Source organism: Aythya marila, assembly GCF_965140915.1.
Source record: "Aythya marila genome assembly, chromosome: 16".
Classification (NCBI taxonomy): Eukaryota; Metazoa; Chordata; class Aves; order Anseriformes; family Anatidae; genus Aythya; species Aythya marila.
In genome coordinates this window covers 7,848,420-7,868,803 of record NC_139057.1, presented here as the reverse complement: position 1 = coordinate 7,868,803, position 20,384 = coordinate 7,848,420, and the positions used below count along the sequence as shown (strand labels likewise).

General features: G+C 46.4%; 1 protein-coding gene across 3 annotated transcripts; it reads right to left on the bottom strand.

The window, feature by feature from the left end:
- Positions 1-5,553: 5,553 nt before the first annotated feature.
- On the bottom strand, positions 5,554-20,166 carry SALL4 (spalt like transcription factor 4). Of its 3 annotated transcripts, none has more exons than XM_082773125.1 (4): positions 20,049-20,166; positions 9,600-12,131; positions 8,666-8,973; positions 5,554-7,702 (listed from the first exon to the last, which is right to left on the bottom strand). In XM_082773125.1, exons 1-4 carry the CDS (start codon positions 20,116-20,118, stop codon positions 7,280-7,282), a joined length of 3,333 nt encoding a protein of 1,110 aa, XP_082629251.1. In that variant the 5' UTR covers positions 20,119-20,166; the 3' UTR covers positions 5,554-7,279. The 3 variants fall into 3 exon arrangements, with proteins under 3 accessions (XP_082629251.1, XP_082629253.1, XP_082629252.1); XM_082773127.1 differs by lacking the exon at positions 20,049-20,166 and adding an exon at positions 19,567-19,577; XM_082773126.1 differs by lacking the exon at positions 20,049-20,166 and adding an exon at positions 17,027-17,090.
- Between the last annotated feature and the right edge of the window lie 218 nt (positions 20,167-20,384).

Genomic DNA, 20,384 nt, shown 5'->3' with positions numbered 1-20,384 from the left:
TGACTCATAGATGAGAAGGAAACAGGCAGCTCTGGTGAGGTGAAACGTCACCCTTGCGAGGCAGCACTGGGACAGACACGGGCTATTGCCTTCACTCAAAATAAGAGCAAACGTGCAGAAACTGCCTGCTCCTGGGGGGCACCGGCTGCACACGCACACCGTCATTGCCAGGAAGGAGCGTTTCTGTAAGAGAAATGCAAACATGAACAGGGATGCCAAAGCAGGAATCATTAGCAATATGGTATGCGTGTACATGTGCCCTAAGCCTACATGAGATGCATTCATCTTTTAAATTTATCTGTCAAGCGTCTGAACTCAGACAAGACTACTGCAATTAATTGGCAAGTTAAACACTACCAGATTATAATGCACTGTTAACACCTGCATCTCTGATCTGCACGGATGGCTTTGATATTATTTTTTCTTTTGACAAGTGGGCGATAGCGGATATCCTTTAAGCCTATATTTAATGAAGGCCTCCATAAATCCATCAACACTTGCTAAGGGAAACTACAATAAAGCTCATACTGCCATAGGCTCTGTTATCGAGGGAACATTTGGCATTCTCATAATGAAGCTGCAGAGCAGATACTTTTCATGTTGAGCTGAGGAAGTGCAGTATTTGTATAGGATCTTTTTCTTCCCTGCACAATTATATGTTGCAGATCAAGAGGAAAACCCCTCAGTACCTAATTTTCAAAACGAGAATATTATCAAACTGCCATTCACACAGGATGGCTGCTGAATATAAGAAACAAAGAGAGAAAAAGGTGCTGATTTTTAGAAAAATAAACACACATTTCATTTTGTTAGCTCTTGAAAAGATCTTAGTATTAACTTAATCTGTCGTATAAGCTGTCATCACACTGATTTTTATTTGTTACACATCCTGTGGGTGTGATTAAAAAAAAAAAAAAAAAAGTAAAGCTTTAAACTAAGAATAACTCAGTATTTGTTTTACATTTTATGTTTGGAAATTTTACAAAAATATCTACCAAAAGTGGTTATTATGTCAGTTTGAAAGAACTGATAGGAGGAACAGAAGAATTGGTCATGAGGAAATCGGATTTTTTTCCAAATCTGGACATTGTGAGCTCAGAATATGTACCAAGATTTAGGTGCCCCAACCCTGCAAATTATTTGAATGTCTGCTTAACTTTAAGAACCTAAGAAATCAAACTGGCTTCCCTGAAACAACTAGTGTGGCCAAAAAAAAAAAATGCATTTGGTATTCTGAACATACAGACCATGTAGGGACATTTTTTTCTGAAACAAATTTGCAAAGTGGATCTCCAGGAGTGTAAGAGACTGTTAACCCAATTCAGTTAACTTGATTAAAAAGCATCCTCTGTCATCACGTCCATGGGATTGCAAAGCCATTGAAGATCTGGGAAGATAATATCCATGAAAGAATTCCAGATAGATAGATTCTGCCTTACTGCACTAAGAATGCGAGTTATTTATCAGGCAGTTATCAGCCCCATGCATTCCTCCTGCACCTCCTTTCTGTTCAGCACGCACCATGTTTTGTGCAGCTGGCCCTCAGCTTCCCATAGTTTCATAAACCAGGTGCTTTGACTTTTGGTCAGCTCACAGCATTAATTTCATTTTGAAAGCTCAAATGAGCTTACTGAGGTACAGACAAATGTCTGAGACCAGTTGTAATAAAAACAGTATCTTATTTATGCTCTGCATAATATTTGCCCTTAAATCTATCTAAGCAAAAGCATAGAATCGCCTTTACATAACAGTTACCAGTTTTCCAAAAAGGCTTTTTTTGAGCTGTTCAGTGTGTCTAGCTGAGCCAGACTGGGAGGGAATACAGAAGCATCCCCACCCACTGCCAGTGCTCCCTGTGGTATCTACCTACTGAAGCCAGCCCCTGGCATCTGTGAGCAGCCGAGGAAGATCTCCCTGAAGGCAGGCAGGCAGGCAGGCTTCAGCTTGCTCACTTTCCCTCCTCCAGCAGTCCCTGAGCGAGCATCAGTTTGACAGCAAACTTTCAGCTAAGATGGTTTTCACGCTTCCGAGTGCACAGAAGCAGCGACTGTGCTCCCTGCTCAGAGACACAAACACTGCCAGGGTGCATTTGTATTCCTCGCCCTGCTTTAGGCTGTGGTCTTCAGATTTCACCCCATTTGTCCCTTTTGCTTTTGTAGTTCTAGGTATCACAGACAGTACCCCTGATTTTCCCTCACAAGTTTATATTCTACATTAGGGGAAGAAAAAAAAAAAAAGGTGTTTTCTAAGCAGAGGTACTTTTCAAGTTCCTCTGGCTATTTGAATGAGGATGGACTGCAACAACCCCTTAAAGACAAAAAAATGCATGAGGTGGCAGGAATTTTCATTACATATAGGGATCCTTGCTTAACACAAATAGCTCAATATATGTAATAGGCAATATACGTAACACTCATGGTAGTGCTCCTCACACAGTGGTTTCAAATGGGTACTTTTAATTATATAAACTACTGCTAGGTGCTCTGAGTTTTACTTGGTTTGTTTTTCAGTTTTCTTTGAAGAGACACTTTTATACAAGCTTTTAATAATGTCTGGATTTTGCCTCAACAAAGTATTGGAAAATAAGGCACACAGTGAAATCCACCTGTTCTCGTCCTGAATTGAGACATTTTCTGCACAAAGTAATTTAATCAAAGAAGTTAAGCTTTGGGCTGCAAGATGTGACAGACAGAGAGGCTAATAAAGAACTGTGAAAGCAGAGGGATGCTGCATTGGATTGGCTGCGATAGCCAGCACATAGTCCAGTTACAATAGGCTTCAAAAAGTATGGTTGCCAATAGAGCAGCATCTGTCAGACACCTTCTCAAGTAGCAGTGGCATTAACAAAGTCAGAATGCTACCAAAAAATACTACCCTTGATAGTAATTAACTAAAAGTTCATAAAATAAAAAACACGATAACAAAATGGATTATAACACACAGGAGTGTGGAATTGACAGTTCCATTTTCTGCTTCTGAGTTATGTTTCCTGTCCTGCTGGGTGTGCAGTGAGAGACACTTTTCTAGGTCAGTGATGAATGTGAGATGGAGCCAAACGTGTGTCCAGTGCTCGCCCACGCAGTGCCAAAGCAGAGCACTCGCGGCGAGGCTGCAGGCAGCATGCACAGGAGCCCTCGGAGCCCAACACAAGAGACTAAGAAAGCCTCAGCACTAGATCAGGAATTGGATCACAAACGGTAATAAAGCCTCCTACCTAAATTGTTATTTTGCTAACACAGGACATTGTTTTTCCTAACTCCAAATGTACTACCAACTCTGCAATAAGCACAACAGCTTTCAAAAGGAAAACATTACAAATGAATGCAATACTCGTCCCCTTTCCTTCATTTCAGCTTCTCTGCCCTCCCAGTGGCTCAAACACCTCAGCCAGGTCCTCTCCCTCTGTGGATGGATCAAAGCTCCTTGGCCATTTGTGCCTTGCTCCAGGTTGTACTTATCAGCCCTGAGGAGGCTCCCGCCTCCCCACTGCCAGCTGTTGGATCAGCTGTTGCTGAGTTCAGCCTGAAGAGACACTTATTTACGTGGTTTTAAGACAGTCTTGCACCTTGAAGCATACACTGACTTTTTGGAAACTTTTGGACAAAAGGGATAGGTCAAGGGAAACATTCCTCTTGAGGAACAGAGTCCATATATTACAAACCTAGCACACTCTACTTCTTTTAAATCTATGCAACCTGCAAGTTCAAATTTAACCTTTTAAATAAGCCAATTTTACCTTATCTCAAATGAATAAGTATGCTGCTTTCAACAGCTCTGCCAAATCCTCTATGCAATGAGCTAAGTAAGCACTAACAAATAAGAACAGGAGAATCCTTCAGGCAAGAAGAGAGGCTGATTAGCAGAGACAGCACACATACCATGCTTGGTCTGCTCTCACACCAGTGCGGCTTTATTAGCTTCAGTAAACTTGTCCCTCATTTACAACAACATAGTGAAGAAAAGAATCAGCTGTCTATTTTAATTGTGAAGATGAAGTGTTGCTGTAAAGCATGCCCACTGGCCAGTGGGTGAGCTCCAGCATGCTGAGTGGTTAGCGTTGGTTCAGCTCTTGTGGGTAGGACAGCAGTTAACTCCCAGCCCTGTGTGCTCCAGAAACGCAGCCTCTGGTGCCACTACATGCAGCAGAAATACCCCAAGTACCCTGTGGCACGAACTGCTTTCTTCATGGTGACAGTCATTGGATGGGTCCCAGCCTTTCTTCAGGTCCTGTGCTAAGAGCCAGTGCAAGTGCTCCAGCCCCAAGCACCTTCGTCACCCAGCTGTGAGATCCAGCCGCAGGCACAGCAAGAGCTCGACACCATGGCCTGGAGGGTAAGCCCCCACAGCAGCACTTGCCAGGCCTCCTTGTTCATTCTCACAGCCATCCGCCTGGCTGCAGCACGTCCCAGACACATCCACCCTAAACCCTGAGCAACCACAGGCTAGGAAGAACTATTTGACAAAAATCTCACCTTGGTTTCTCAAAGTACCCTGTTAGTTCATCTAGAGCAGAGCTTATACTTTAACTCCTACTTTATTCACTTCTCACCTCCACTTCCCACCTGTTCACCAACATAATTGTAAACAGCACACACCCAAATACACACTTATAGAGGGTAACAAAAAGGCAGTCAGAGCCCGCCTTGAGGTTAAACTTCAATGACAGCTTGCTGGCATGGGATGTGCTCAGAATCTACATTGAAGAAACCCCACACCTCAGGATCTGCAAGAATGAGGAGAGCAGAAGCTACTAACAGTGCAAACCCCCAGATGGCAGGTCTTCCTGCTAGCACAACTGTTTGTTTTCTCCTGCTACTGTCACATTTCCATTACATCATGACACCATTTAGTATTAAGTCTTTATTAGAGGCCGGCCTTGTTAGTACAGCCTGTCCTGAAATGAGGCCCCCTCTTCACCCTACCCCTGGTTGACCCCTGCTAGCAATCAGATTTCCTGGTTAGGTTACAGTCAGAGACCTGCCCTACCAGTCCCAAAACCCCACTGCCTCCTCTTTCACACCACATTGTTCCCTGTGTGGCTGAAATCAGCCCCAAATGTGGTGCCCAGCCCAAGGTGCTTGAGGAATCAGGCACAACTGGAACATCAGCTCCGGCCACAAGCACATAAAGGGAGCCTGAGCACCACTGCTCTGTGCTTGGCAACAGTACCCATGCTAGTATGAATGCACGCGGACTACAGTTTGGTTTTACTTATCACCGCTTAAAGATCTCTTGCTATACTCCTCAACAGCAGTGGTTCAGGCTGTAATCACCTAGTTTCCCTTGAGCAGAAAGATTGTCTTCTCTTGCCCCCACCTATTTTGTCTTCTGGAGCGGTAGATCATTTGTGTGTTTTATGTTTTCTACCTTCCAGCACACCTACCCTTTATTATCACCTTTAAATTGAACCCCAGTATTCCCAAATAATTGATCTAGGGCTTTAAGTAACAAAACAACAACAACAAAAAAATCACAACCCAGGACTGCAACAGGGTACTGCATACTAACGTTGCTCTTCAGGAGACAAATGCATTACCAGAAGGAGTGTGAAAAAGCCATCCCAAAATTTATTCTCAAAATGTCAACAGAAACGCATCAGTAGATACTCAAAAACTACAGAGTTCTTAAAAGTCATACATTCACAATGCAGAAAACTTGACAATTGGGATGCCTTTTGCATGTTCTATGTAACAATATCCATATTACAGTGTAAACAGGTACTGGTATGTTCTTACTTACAAGTCCAGCAGGAAAGGCACAACTCGGCATACAGAGATCATAAGCAAGAATCAGGTGCAACAACATTACACAAACTTTTGGTAATCTGCATTTTTGGGGCCTTCCACAACAGAGACTGGACTTGATTTCCTGCAGTCAAAAGACTTCTTTCCATTGTTCAGTCCTTCCATACCAAATGCTCAGTTTCCAGTCTGGTTTAGATCCCATTACACATAGTTCCAGCAGACGTTAGAGGAATAGTGAAAGGTCAGTCCAGTAAAGTCTTCAGGTGCTTCCACTAATACATCAGGTTTTGGTTTCAGATAGTGCATGGAAGCATCTGTTTGAATCTCAGTTCATTACAGTGGTCATTAATAGAAAAATAGACACTACATCTACAAAAGGAAAAAAATGAGGTAGATAACTTAGAATCCAGATGACCATCCCAGCAACCTTCATACAATACACATGGATCATTAATTACCATTTTGGCAGAATGCAAGTTCACAGACCACCAAGAAACTTAATGACCAGAGTAGGAATGCCATCCAAAAAACCCACAAAACATTTAACCTAAGCATGAATACTTCATATTTAAATACAGGTTTACACAGACTGATCTTCTAAATTACCCAAATTAAAAAAAAAATTAAAAAAAAAAAATCTCTTGCTAAGGAAACCAGTTCCCATGCCTAATTGCAACAGTCACCTGAGATTCCTTGCAGAGCTTTTAGACCTGACTTCCCAAGGCAAGTCTTCCCTTTCAAGAGAGGAAAAAAAAAAAGTATATACATACCCACCCATGTTTGTTTGGGGCTCTTGGTATTGAAATAAAACATCTAGGAAAAACTGCACATCTTTGGAAGTACGAGTTTTGGCACTACACTTGGAGAACTGTCCTAGTAGTAGTATTAAATAAGCAGCAGTCAACAATACAGAGAATCAGTTCCTTAGAAGCAGTGATTAAAGAAAAACAGCAAATTCCTTTCATAGAACTTCTGAGGCAAAAAAAGGAATTAAAAAAAAAAAAAGACTTTGTAGTTCTTATAGCCATTATAGTAAAAAGTACATTCAGAAACCACACAGAGCCAAAAATCCAAACAGAAAAACTACTTCTAAGAGGGTGGCAGACATTCTAGGATATTTACCCGCATTAATAGTTTTCATTTCTCATCAGTAAATATAAGCTTTTCCATCAACAGTAGGTTGTTTCCACTCTATTCAAAACCCCCAAGTATTCCACTCTAAACAAAGAGGTAAATATTCTAACCTTTGGAATTTCAAGTTGTAGAAACTTCTGTAAGGCTGTACACATTAAAGTCACACATAAGAACTACTTTGCAAGACCCGCATCTTTCCAAATAGAAGGAAATCCTATTCTTTATTATTTACTATTTGCAAAGCAATATCATGATTGTACTCTGGGCAACTCTTACAAAGACAACCATAAAATCATTTGCACATCAATAGGAAAATAGGAGGCTGAAGTGGAATCTCTTAAAAATATATGTTTGTGTATATATATCTTTGTTCTTTCTGTACGTCAACTTCACTAGAGTTTCTAGCTAACAGCAATTTTGTTCTCCTCCATGAAATGAGGGAACTGATGTTTTGGCACGTTGTCTGCAGCAGCACCACTGGCCTTCTCCGTATCAGAACCAGTCCCAGACTGGGTCCCATCTATTTTGGAAACCGTAGCAGTATTTATTGCCGAACCACCCCCAATGGTGACTGGAAGGGTAGGTAAGCCACCGCTCTGGATCACCGAGATCTCGTTAGTCTTCATTGCTATGCCATTGCTGAGTACCGCTGCATACTGATTCCATACTGTGGGGTCAATGCTCACTGAAGGAGGCATTATATCCTTTGGAAACATTTCAGATACCTTCTTGGGATCATTCCCCAGCAGAGCCATGGGGTTATCAATTGAAAGCCTTCTTCCCCGCCTGGCAGAGTTATTCCACATGTGAGTTCCTACATGGACCTTTCAGAGGGAGGAAATAAGTAAAGAGAATCATTAACATAGCAGTTCTTTTATGAAAAACCCGAGTTCTACTTTGCTTGCAGCTAAGCTGCTCAGAAGATACATATACTCAGTGTGCACAAAGGTAAGTATTTAGGCTGGTTAGTTCTTGTATTTGTCCTCAGCCTTCCATGTGTAAGAGAGCCTCATCAGCCTTATATCACCATGGCTCTTTAGAGTTTGCTACTGAAATATTTGGAGGACTGGTTTCTTACGCTTACTTTAAATGACATTGGCATTCTAGCCACCCAAGAAGAGCCACACTTGCTGTGAACAGACTGCACTGAAAAAATACTAGTTGATGAAAAAAACACCAAGGAATATGGAAGAAGCATTACACCTAGACTAAAAGCTTCGATGCCACAACACAAACCGCTACTGCTTCCTGCAAGCAATTGCTCACAAACTGTAAAGCTGGATGTCCTCCGTCCCCATCAGCTTTTATGCAAGAAAACCGAAGAGCTTTAAAAGGTTTCTCACAGGAACAGAAAAGCCACTGTATGACAGGGAGTTGCAACTTGGAGTAAATAGATTTGCAGTACTTCTCTAACTTGTCCTGCATGATGTTCCAAACCATGCAGTGAAACACATGTATTCTGTAAACATCATTTTGTATCATTTAAACTACAAAAAGACTGTCTTGACAACTCCAAATCCAAACAGAAATCAAGTTATTGGCTTAGTAAAGGCTAAACCTCTCCTTCCATCATAAGAAGAAATCAAAGGCTGCAGCAGACTTATGGACAGTTTAGCAAGCCAGCTGTGTGAACAAACTCAGGAAGGGAGCAGAAGATGACCATTTGAAGAACTACAAGAAAAAATCTAAGATGTCCCCAAAGGCAGGACAAATGTTATCAACAGTCTTTTCCACTCCTGTAAGACTTTCCCCAACAAAAGGGAATCCCAACCCAGGAGATGGCTTACTTTCAGGTTTCCTTTCGTTGTGAAGGCTCTCCCACAGATGGTGCAGGCAAATGGCTTCTCACCGGTATGGGTCCGTTCGTGAATCTGCAGGGCACTGGCAGAGGAGAAGTTCTTCCCACACGTAGTGCAGATGTGCTGTTTGGCTGGACGGCAGAATTTCGGTCGTGGCATGAGGAGAGGGGCAACACCAGGGGAGAGAGCTGGTGGGCCAATGAAATGGCTAGTGCTAATGGGACGCTCGCTTGGCATTTCCATTTTTATGAGGGCTGGTGGGGCCCTAACAAAAGCAGCTGGAATACTAGTTCGGCCTGGAGAGAAAGAACAGATAGATAACACTTATCCCATCTCCTGTGGCCAAGCTTAAATCTGGCTGAGATACCGAAGTCCTTGCCTTTGGAGCTGCACATACCCGAGCAGCACACTTGCTGAGCCCTGTAAAGCGATGCAGTAGGGCTGCTACTAGGCTCAGGAAGAAGCTGACTTATCCCTGGTTTTGTTAGTGAGCTTAAGAGTTCAGAAGCCTCACTTTCTGATCAAATTTAGGTCAACATCAGCTTCAATGCTAAAGAGCTCAAAACCCCCTCAAAATATTCCAGCAACATGCCACTTTTTTGTTAAATGCTTTTCAAGAAACACCAACATGTATCTTTAGAGAGCTACAGGGAGCTATCAGGCAAGTCCATGAAAGGCAGTAAGTGCATAGCCTGTCTACTTTTAGGACCTCTGTACTTCCCCTTGCAGGAGAGGACAGCACTTAAGTCTTTTAATTTTGAGTCTGAGTCACAAAAATTCCCCAGGGCATGCACTCCTTTGCTAACAGAGAAGGAAGAGGAAAACCAAGGTGGTTTTGACTCCTGTTGATCCTTTTAGAGAAGGACTTCCTCCAGTACTATTCCCCCACCCCAAGTTATTGCCAGCATCTCGAATCACTCACCATATTCTCCATTTGCAAAGTGTAAGCCAGGTTCTTCTTTAATGACCTTCCGACCAATATTGCCGTAAGTTAAATCCAAAGCAACAACTCCTTCCATTTCTCCTGAAGCATTCTCATGACCCTCTGATTTATTTCCTGTGCCTGCGTCTTCCTGACTGTTGAAACTAGGTGACTTCGACCTCACACTCTCAGCTTGGCTGTTGGCTGGGGACAAAGCCTGGATGGATGCAGACTCAGAGGCAGCAGGACTCCTGCCATTCTGGTAATCTGGATCTCCTGCCACAGAAGATGAATCATTTGTCATGCCATCACTTTCTGCAGAACCATTGTCGCTGGACTTCACACTGCTTTGCCGTTGCAAGTTCAAAGCAGAGCTGACAATCTTCATTTGATTCTCCAGTGCTGCAATACCAGAGAAGCCAGATGCCGTGGCTGGAGATTCTGATTGTGCATCATATGGAGTAGGAGGTTTTGAGGAACTCCTAGGGCCATCCTGAGACTCCAGGTCTTCTTCCATCTCTATGTTCTCCACGTTCTCATCTGGGCGGCTGATGTCTCCGTTCTTCTCAGCTGCAGCAGGATCCACATCAGTGTTGTCAGAGGTGTTTTCGGGTATGGGTGTATTAGGTATCTGTCCCCCCATATGCATGCGGATGTGCTGCTGCAGCACAACTGCATTTGTAAACTTCTTCTGGCAAATAGGACACGAATGCTGCATCTTCAGAGGAGTATTGGCTCGGTGGACACCATAGTGAGTTTTAAGGTTCCCTTTAGTGGAGAAGGCACGACCACAGATCTTACACTTGAACGGCCTCTCTCCAGTGTGAGTACGATAATGCATTTTGAGGGAGCTCTGACAGCTCAGCACTCTGTGACAGATCAGACACTCATTGGGGTCAGCAGTGGATTTGTCGATGTTTTCAACCAGCTGCTGAAGCTTTGACGTTTCAGAGCCTTGCTCGTTGGACCCACCAGCGTTGAAGATGCTCGCGCTGCAGGCAGCTTGTGGTGAACTCAAGCTCTGCTCTGTTCCTGATTCGTGACCGACTGCCCCTGATGAGGAAGAGCCACCTTCACTTTCTGGAGAAGGCCTTGACTGCAGGTCACCAGAGAATGTACTGGGCAGGGACTCCTTGATGCCTGCTAGGTTGGACACATTCTGAGGTGTGCTGGTGGCCGCAGAGGTAGGCAGGGTTGTTAGGAGAGGTTTGCTATCCACGATTAGGTTGGACTCATCCAGTGGCACAGACATCCCATAAGGGATTCCGCTGCTAGTGGGAACATTGTCCAGGTGCTCAGGAACCGGGTACGGATTCATCTTTATATGGGGATATTTGTCTTTGTGACGCTGAAAATGCACTTTAAGGTTTCCTTTGGTTGTAAAGCGGTTGCCACAAATGTTACACTTGTAGGGTCTCTCACCGGTGTGGGAACGGAGGTGAATCTGCAGGGCACTGTCATTGCCAAAGACCTTGCCGCAGAATTTACACTTGTGTTTGAAGAACGGCTCTTCTGCATTCGATTTGCTTTCGGAAACGCAAATATTGGGAGGTTTCCCCTTCACCCTCTTTGAGGAGTCTATTACAGAAGAAACAGCCGAAAGTGGATTTTGGAAGATGACGGAGTGGGAGGACTGAGGTAGCAAAGGATTCGGGAACCGAGAAATAGAGCCAGGGAAGCTTCTGCTTGCCTCCGGCTTCAAGGGGAAGGAGGAGGAAAGCCCGGCAGCTAGCGAACCAGCAGCCGCAACGCCAGTGTTAGAATGAGGTAGTTTTCCTTGCTTCAAGGATTCCAGTGATAGGCTCTGGCTTCCAGCTTTTTGTCCGATTAAAGCAACAGCAGCCGACAGCTGCTGAGACATGTGAGCACCCAGAGCTTTCAGTGGATCAGCAGCAGCGGCTATAGAAGGATGCAGGGCATGGGGAGCCATCATGGCAATCTGAATGCGAATTTGCTCCGTCAGCTGGATTTGCTGGAGCTGCTGCTGCTGCAAACACACAAGCTGCTCCAGGATCATCGGAATAGCATTAAAACTGGCTGCTGAAGAAGAGATGGCATCGGAGGTACGCTGGTTCACAGCCACTTTAGTGCCACGTATCGTCTGCAAAGTCACATTAGTGTTTGGTACTTTGGATTTTGGTAGATAGCTTAGCCCAGGAGTCGCAGGCGCAGCAGGGGGTTCTATTTTAAGGTACATTCCTCCTACCGATTCAGCATCCATTTTTCCTTCTCTCTTTTCCGTAGAGCCAGTGCAGCCCTTTGCCTGAGTGTCTTTGCGTGTCCTGCTATCCATTCGGTCACTTGGGAAGCTCCCTACAGAAGCTTCAGAGAAGCTTTCAGGAGGTACTGCTCCCTCACTGTCATTCATGATTAGGACAGGTGGATTTTTAGTGCAATTTTTCTTATGCTCAAGGAATTCAGAGAGATCAAAGAATTCTGCACAGCATTTCTCACAGATTTTAGTTTCCTCTGTTCGGCACCTTTTGGAACTCATTTCACCATCTCCGTCACCTGGGACGTCTTGTGGACTCCCTTAAAATAAAAAGAAAGTCACATCGTTAATAGCTCAGTTTAGACTGACTTTATCAGAATTTCAAGTTAAGATACATGACACTTTTCAAGTGTCAAAAATCAAGTTTGCAGATTGACCAGAAGTCCTATGCTGTTTTGCTACTATTTCATTGGCAGCCCCCAAGGAAATCTACACCGCAGTTCTGTTTCCCATAAAAACAATAAAAAAGTCTCAAGGCTTGAGGGAAATAAGTTTGTTGAAAATCCTTTTTATGTCCTTTAAATCCCTTTTTCTACCTTTACAGGTAGAAATGGAACAGTGGAACAAGTCAGCTAGTCCCTACAATACAGCTAAATGGAATATGACCTAATCAAGACAGAAGGCATCATTACACAGGAAAAAACTGATTCTCATAAGCTTAGTTCATGTGTTTGGTTTTCTTTTTTTTTTTTTTGAACATCACCTCAGAATTCATAGTTAACGGTCTCAGAAGCTCATATGGTTGTTAAAAAAAAAAAGAACTTCAGAGCAGTTCTTAATGATACACTGATACATTGAATGACATTCACTCCTCCGTTACGGAGGTAATTGCTACCAAAGAGGGCTGACAGAAACAAAATTTGAGCCCAATACTAGCTTTTAAACACTTCAAAAGCCAACTCACATGGAAAAAAAATCCTCTATGAAGTCACAGAAGTAAAGAAAAGATGATTAACTTACAAGAACCCCACATGCAAGAATAAGCTTATGTTGATACTGACAATTACTAGCAAGCAAACTAGTAGGCCTGCTTGCAACACTCACGAAGCAGTTCCAGACACGGTAAGGATGCTGGATTTAGTTGTGTTTTTAACTTGCCCCCCCCCCCCCCCCCCCCCGCTTTTAGGGAGGGGGAAGGAGAGCAAAGCCAGCCTGCAAGTCCACTCCTGCCCTCCCTCCGCCAGTGCCCCACCGACTGAGCACAACTTGCATGCAGACATGCAGAAAACATGATTCAGGGAAATATAAGAATGGGAAGAAAGGTTAAGAGAAATTCTAAACCAAAACAGGATGTTTTTGCTCAATCTAGCCATCTTTCAAACAAACACACAGAGCTCGAGGCGGGTGGGTGTTTGGGAGCATGCAGGAGGTAAAGCCTGAGGCTTGTAGAGCTGAGGGGGGAGCACGGAAGACCTCAGATAATTCACAGCCCACACCAGGTGAAACGTCCTGTAACTCACAGTAATTGGTCCCATTTTAATGGGTGTCAAGGGTGTAGTAACCAAGTGCCTCACTGCCCCTGCTCGCCTCCCACACGCACACACAGTCAGGGGCACTCTGCAGGCCTCAGTCAACAGAAAATTCATACTACAGGGCCTCGCATTTGGGGCCTGCACCTCCAGTAGTTCACCCCAGGGCTTAGCTCTGATTCCACGCTGCTAGCCCACACTGTCTCAAAAATGGAACCAAAGACTCTGCAAGCAGAGGAGCTATTTGCGGCTTTCATTTTAAAGGTGTAACTGAACCGCACATCTGATACATGTGTATATCCTGTACATGGCAGGGTGGAGGACAAGCATGTCCAAGCAACAACCTGAGCACGTTCACTTACTGTTTCAGGGAAGTGTAAAAGCTCTGTGGGGGAGGATATTGTGAACGTTGACATTTGTAAGGGTAACGAGAATATTACATATTTTATAAAGATGGATAGATATAGCCAACTAATCAAAACTTCAACTGCTTGATGTGTTGACTGGTGGAAAGTACGTGTTAGTTTTCTTTTAAAAAATAGATCAACTACAAAACACAAATAGAGGCCCCCTTATGCTACAGTCTGCAGAGCAATACATCCAAATCTGTACGTATGTAACCTTGAAATTTGTGGTTAACAGAGTTACAAGTCAAAACTGCCTTCGAGTGAGGAGAAGAAATGTTCTTGGTACGTCCATGATCATAACCATTCAGATCACTCATATCCAAACAGTCCTACAGGGAGACTGAAACACTTTTTTCCCCTCCCTCCTTCAGCCCAAACAACCCTCATAAATGAAGGTAATGAGAAGAAAAGCGTGTTTTTTGCATACATTTCCCACTCCAAATATTAAATTGATGCCTCTGAAGTTAATTTAACTATGGACAAAACCTACTCTGCTATTTAAGTACAAGAAGTACATGATGCAGAACTTAGTCAATAAATAGGGTCGACTGAGGTCAAGACTGAATGTGTTTAAATTCCCATCTTCGCAAAAGTGTGAGCAGATAAAATGGGAAAGAAAGTACTAAACAGTGAAAAAAAAGACAGTAAGTTTTCATAAGTATGCTGCACACCGACTCCAGGTCTTCACTTGACTATTTTCATAACTATTCCCATACAATAGGTACTTTACAGACCACAGCCTAAAACACCAAAACATCTTTTCCAAATCCTTTATCATTTAAGGTTTTAACTTTCTCTGTGTTGCACAGTAACGTTAGGTTTTACTTTAGAAAACACAAAGCTTTCTTCCAGTCTCTCTCATCTGCAAACACACGCATTTCACACTGCAGTTTGCACCTCCGTGGTAGCAATGCAAAACGCTTCAAGTGGAACAGAAACGGCTGCATGAAAGACTGTAGCCCACCCCAAGGAGATATTCCAGGATAACTATGTCTAGACAAGTCCTCAAACTTTAACTGCTTCAAAACACATGATCGTTATTTATCCCCTTCCATTGGGAGTACCTTATTTTTCCACTGATAAGACCATACTAAATTCAAAGCCCTTTCCTCCCTCTCCACACAACAGTCCACCTTCCCCATTTTTCTTACACTGAGGAGCTCCAAAAGTGACTTTTTTGGTTTTATAAGCAAGCTGCCACCTCAGAGGGCATCTGCAGTAAGCTGCAGGTACGCATGTTGGGAAAGCAGCCTGCCTGCAGCCATCAGCGCTGTCACTGCCACATTTTATTTTCCAGTTCCCCTGTTTGACAGTGAGGCACTAAGGGAGGACTCCAAACAAATTCAATTCCCAGCTTGTAGTGACTTGCTGCATGACAAGCAGGGAAGCATTATGCCTTATTTTCCCTTCCACCTCAGCAAAATTGAGCATAATGCTTCCCCTACCTTAAACATTTTGTTTTTAAAAGACGTAGTAGAAACAAGGTGCTTGCTTATTGTGCCGTAGCTGTAATAACAAAGCAGCAATCAACTGTTTAAAGAAACAAAACCTATCTCTATAAACTCTTCATCTCAATTTATCATAGAATATCCAAGTTGGAAGGGACCCACAAGGATCATCAAGTCCTTTGGGGACCACTTTCCCCCCAAACAAAAAAAAATGAGGTTATGTGTCTGAGAGCGTTGTCCCAGTGCTTCCTGAACTCCAGCAGGCTCGGTGCTGTGACCACTGCCCTGGGGAGCCTGTTCCAGTCCACCCAGCCCTGCAGGAGTGCTAGGCAGCCAGCAGTGCACCCCACTCACCCCAGCTATCACACATGGGTGTAGTGGGCTTAATCCCAGGCTCCCTCCCTGCCCAGAAGCCTCCCCGTGCATCTGCTGCCAGCTCAGCCCAAATACTGTAAGAGCACCGGTGGAGGAGCGAGAGCCCTGCCAGAACAATTGCTCGTGCACTCAAGTTAACCCTCTCCAAAGGCTTCCCAGGGATAGGACTTCTATTTTTTTTTTTTTTTTTTTTTTTTTATCTCCCCACCCCCGAATTTCAGGAATGTTATCTCTCAGCATCTAGTTATCCAATAAGTTAGAAGAATGCAGTAAACCCAGCAGGGGGGTTAGATTGAATCACTGGCAAATGGATGGAAAAAATCCACTATTGTGTAGGACAAGGCGGTCATCGACAAGGAGGGCTGATAAAATCCACACAGCTCAAATTAATTTATTTTTTTTGAGGGAATGAGTAAAAGAGTGAAGTAAGCCTTATCTGGTTTGATTTGATTTCAAAAGGGTGCTGCTGGTCTACCACTCATCTGAGCAATTAGTGACCTAATTTTTTTCTACTGTGAGAAGATTATTTCACCTGAATGAGGTGGAAAACCCGTTGTTTTTTTTCCCCCCCCTTTCTTTTCCCCCTTTTTTTCAAGTTTAATACCTCTGGTGAGTTTACTTTTTCCCCCCTACAGGCTAGGGGGGATCAATTTCTAATGCTTTACAGTAACCACGTACTTCCACGTGAGTATTATTTCGCGAAGGATCAGTAAGCATCCACTGCAGCCCCAGCTCTGCCATCAGCTCCCCTCAGGCATGGTGCTTCCCGTACTTCCCCCCTGCCCTGTTCCCAGCTGAAAAGCTGGGGCATTTCAAGAACATTAAACTGTCCCAAATTTCCTTTCTTCCCCTACTCCACTTCAAGTTTTAACCAATAAACGTTTGTTTGAGTTAACAAATACGTGGCTGATGACTTACAGAATTATTTCAAAGGCCTCGATGTTTTCTATCCTGAATTTATCAGCAGCACTTTTGCACCCAAGAACAAGCAGAGCTGCCCCTAACCATTAGGGCTTCCCGTGTTTTCAGGTTTTGGCCAGGCATTTCATTACCTACCTCCCGAGTCACCCATCTGAGCTCTGCTCACCCACCTACCCAAGAGGAACACCCGGCAGAGGACAGAATAATGGTGCACAGCCCCATGTGAGCGAGCGGCCCTAAAACCCCGAGGAAAGCTCCAGGCGAGCAGCACTGTCCCCAGCCCCGGGCACAGCCTCCAGTGCAAGCCCCCAGCCCCACTCCACCTTCCAAGGCCGCTTTTAAAAGCTTTAAACCCCCAAATTCCTGGACAAACCCCTTGGAAAACGTCCACGGGTTACCTGCCGGGGCACAACCGCGGCCCCAGCGGCGGGGCCGGCCGGCGGGGGGCACTCCCGTCCCGTCCCGTCCCGCAGCCTCCCCCCGGGACCCCCGCCTCAGCCTCCCCGGAGCTCAGCCTCCGCCGCCGCGCACCCACCTGCGCTTCGCATCCCCGAGCATCACCCCCCTTCTTGGGGCTTTTAAGGAAAAGGTGGGGGGGCTCCTCCAGAGGCTGCGGGCAGCCCAGCAGCCTCCCCCCCGGAGGCAGCGGTAGAGGCCGCCCTCGGCCCTACCTGCTCGGCGGCGGAGCCTCCGCGGCTCTCGGTCCTCCCAGCGGCGCGGCCGCAGCTGGAAGCAGGGCGGCCCCGGAGCACACTTAACACTAGTACAGTGTTTAAGACCCGGCTAAACGGCGCAAACCCCGCTGCCAAGGTCAATTGCATGAGAGTCCTAATTGTGAGCCTGACATCAACTTACCACCCACGGCAAGCGGGAGGAGGCAAAGGTTAGAGCAGCAGCTCTGTCAAAACGTCACATGCCGCCGAGCCCAGCCGGGCTCCGGCACTACAACCACTCTAATGTTTCACTTACGTAAAAGGAAAAACAAGCGGGCATCGCCCACCGCCGGGCACCCTCACCCTTTACACCGCTCCCGGGTCCCCCCCTGTCCCGGGCCGACTCAACCTTATCCCGCTCCCAGCCCGGCCAACGGGCGAGTTCCGAAAAATAATAATAATAATAATTAATAAAAATCAGAGCAGCACTACCGAGCAACTTCGCTCTCCTCCTCGCTCAACACCTCCCTCGCGGCATCAACACGGCTCGACCTGAGATTGGAATTAAGGGAGAATCTCCAATTTTTTTTGTCCGGAAAAAAAGTTGCCGGTTCATACTGTATTTTTAAGAACGAACCCGATTATTTTTTTTAATGGCAGCAATCCAACACAATGGGCATTTTCAAGCCCTTTGTGAAAATGCTAATTTTCGCTGTGTAGTATTATTCTCCGGTGACCACCTGCTGATTTTTTTGACCTGTTAATTGATCCTCAGGTTAGCAGAACCGTTTCTCAACGTGCCGCATTGTTCGCAGAGGTGGGTCCCAAATCGCTTTGCACAAAAAAAAGGAGCACTTGCGAAGGAGATAAGGGCTTGATTTTATTATTACGATTGTGTATATACCCGATAATGTCCCAGACAAATCCCTGGGCTATTTCGACTTTGTTATGCAGCTTCATCACTTGGTATTTACGGACACACCTGGAGCGGGGAGGACGGGGCCGGGCAGGGAGATTTGCGGGCGATAAGAGCCGCGGGTGTCGCAGCCGCGAGGTGGCTCTCCGAGAGCGGCCACCGACACCGGGGGTGGCACCGGGGGGCCCCCGGTAGCGCCGCTCCCCTTGCGGCGAGCGCCGCGACCCCAAAAAGGAGCCCCTACCTCCACCCCCCGGCCCATGCAATCGCTGCTCCGGCTCCTGGAGAACGGGGGGGTAGTTTTCATCCAGAGTTTTGTTGTTAAAAAGAGAAAAAATAAATAAAAAAGCCCCCCCACCAAGCGCACAGCAGCTGCCCGCTGCCCAGAGGAGCGGTGCGGAGCGACCCTCCCTCCCCTCCCCGCACGCCCCCCCGCCCCAAGCGGGCCGCATCAGGAGTTATTAACCCTTTTGTTTCAGCGCAGCCCCGGAGGTGCCTTTCCAGCAGTGGGCAGAGATTTACATGTGGAAACATCACCTCCATCCCCCAACCTAACCATATGCACAAAGGAAAACAGTCATGCATTAAACATGGGATTTATTGCCTTCTGGCCAGCTTGCCGATTCTTAAGTCACCATTAACCGGACCCAACAATCGCACATTTCGAATCAAAGAAGAGAGGGGGGAGGAGGAAAAAAAAAATTTAAGAGCCCGAACCTCCTGCGGTTTGGGAATCAGCAGCTCCTGTAACGTGCGCTGGTATCGATCAACTCCAGGCACGGAAAAACCCCACACGAAACCAGCCCTTTAAAAAGGCAGAAACCCCCCAAAAGTTCGGGGGGGGCACCTACAGAAGTACTCGGGCTGCTAAGACCCAGCCTCAGCCTCCCCTTCCCCACCCGCGACGCGCCCCCACGCGCCCCCCGGGGGTCGCAGCGCCTGTGGGGGCCGAGCAACCTCCCCCCGCGGGGAAGTGCCCCTGAAACTTGCCCCCCACCCCCGGCCACAAGGGTGTTAACAGAAGGGTGAGAGCCCCTGCCCGAGCCCAGGGTGCCGGGACGATGCTGCGGGGCACGACCGCCCCGACCCTTCCCCGCTCCCATGGGGAACAGGGGCAAACAACTGCTCCCCCTCCACCCCTTCCCCTGCACGCCCACCCAGCGCTCCGGGATAATTTTGAGTTCAAATCGAGACTTTTCCTCTTCCCTTCACAAGAGAGTGCTGCGAGCTCCCCGAAAAGGAGGCACCGTGATTTGCGGGAGCACAAATTCCCCCCCGCCACCCAAATACAAAGCGCTCACGCACACCCCACATTAGCTCACCGGAGTTATTTTAGGAAGTCGGAAATCAAAGATGGCTGGAGGTCAAGCTACAAAAGGTCCAGGGCGATTGTGATCTCCAACAAAAATAGTCCGAACGCTTTTTTTTTTTCTCGAAAAACCCCACAAAAAAAATCTTCATAGAACTACCGAGAAAGTCTTAAATAGAGAAATCGGGGAAACCTACCTCGAGTCATTTCCTACCCCTGAGAAGACGGTTCGCAATTCCTTCTCCTCTTCCCCCCCTTACTCTCCCCCCCCCAAAAAAAAAAAAATCCTTTCCGCCCCAGGCAATTTGGGGTTCGCCTCCCGTGGGGCTGCGCCCCGAGCGCGCACCCCACGCGGGGACCCGCGCGAGTTCCGCGGGACCAGGGTGCCCCCGTGAGGGGGGTTGGGGAGGGGGGGGGACATTGGGGGACCCCCTCGGGCAGCGCTGCAGGGCAGTCCCAAGCCGACCCCCCCCCCCCCAGGGAAACACCGAGCCCCCCCAGCCCCGCGGAACAACTCCACAGAGATGTAAGCGCCCCAAAAAGCCAGCGAGGAGCCTGTGGGACCCAGGGTGGGGGTGAAACACGAGGGTTGAAAAATTCCCCCCCCCCCTCAGCAAGAGCCCCTCTGCCTCCTCCGCGCATCAGCAGGGCTGGGGGGCGCCGGGGCTGCGCGCCTTACCACTTGCAGCATCTGGGGGCTGCTCCTCGGAGTTGATGTGCTGGGGCTTCGCCTGCTTCCGTCGCGACATGGTGCACCAGCATCGGGAGCAAAATAGTAGCAATTATTTTTCCTCTTCACAACAAATTCCTAGAGTTGGGAAATTACCCCCATTGGGCGGAATGCGCATGTCAGAGTAATTATGATTATCAATAATGCATTGCGATTTATCATGGGTCCCTGACAGCTGATTGGCCTGAGTCCAAGGGCTCACAGATTATTCAAATAAGGTCCATTGATCAGGGCGCAGCGGGGCACGCTGGGCGATGTAGTCCCGGCACGGCTCGGCTCGGCTCG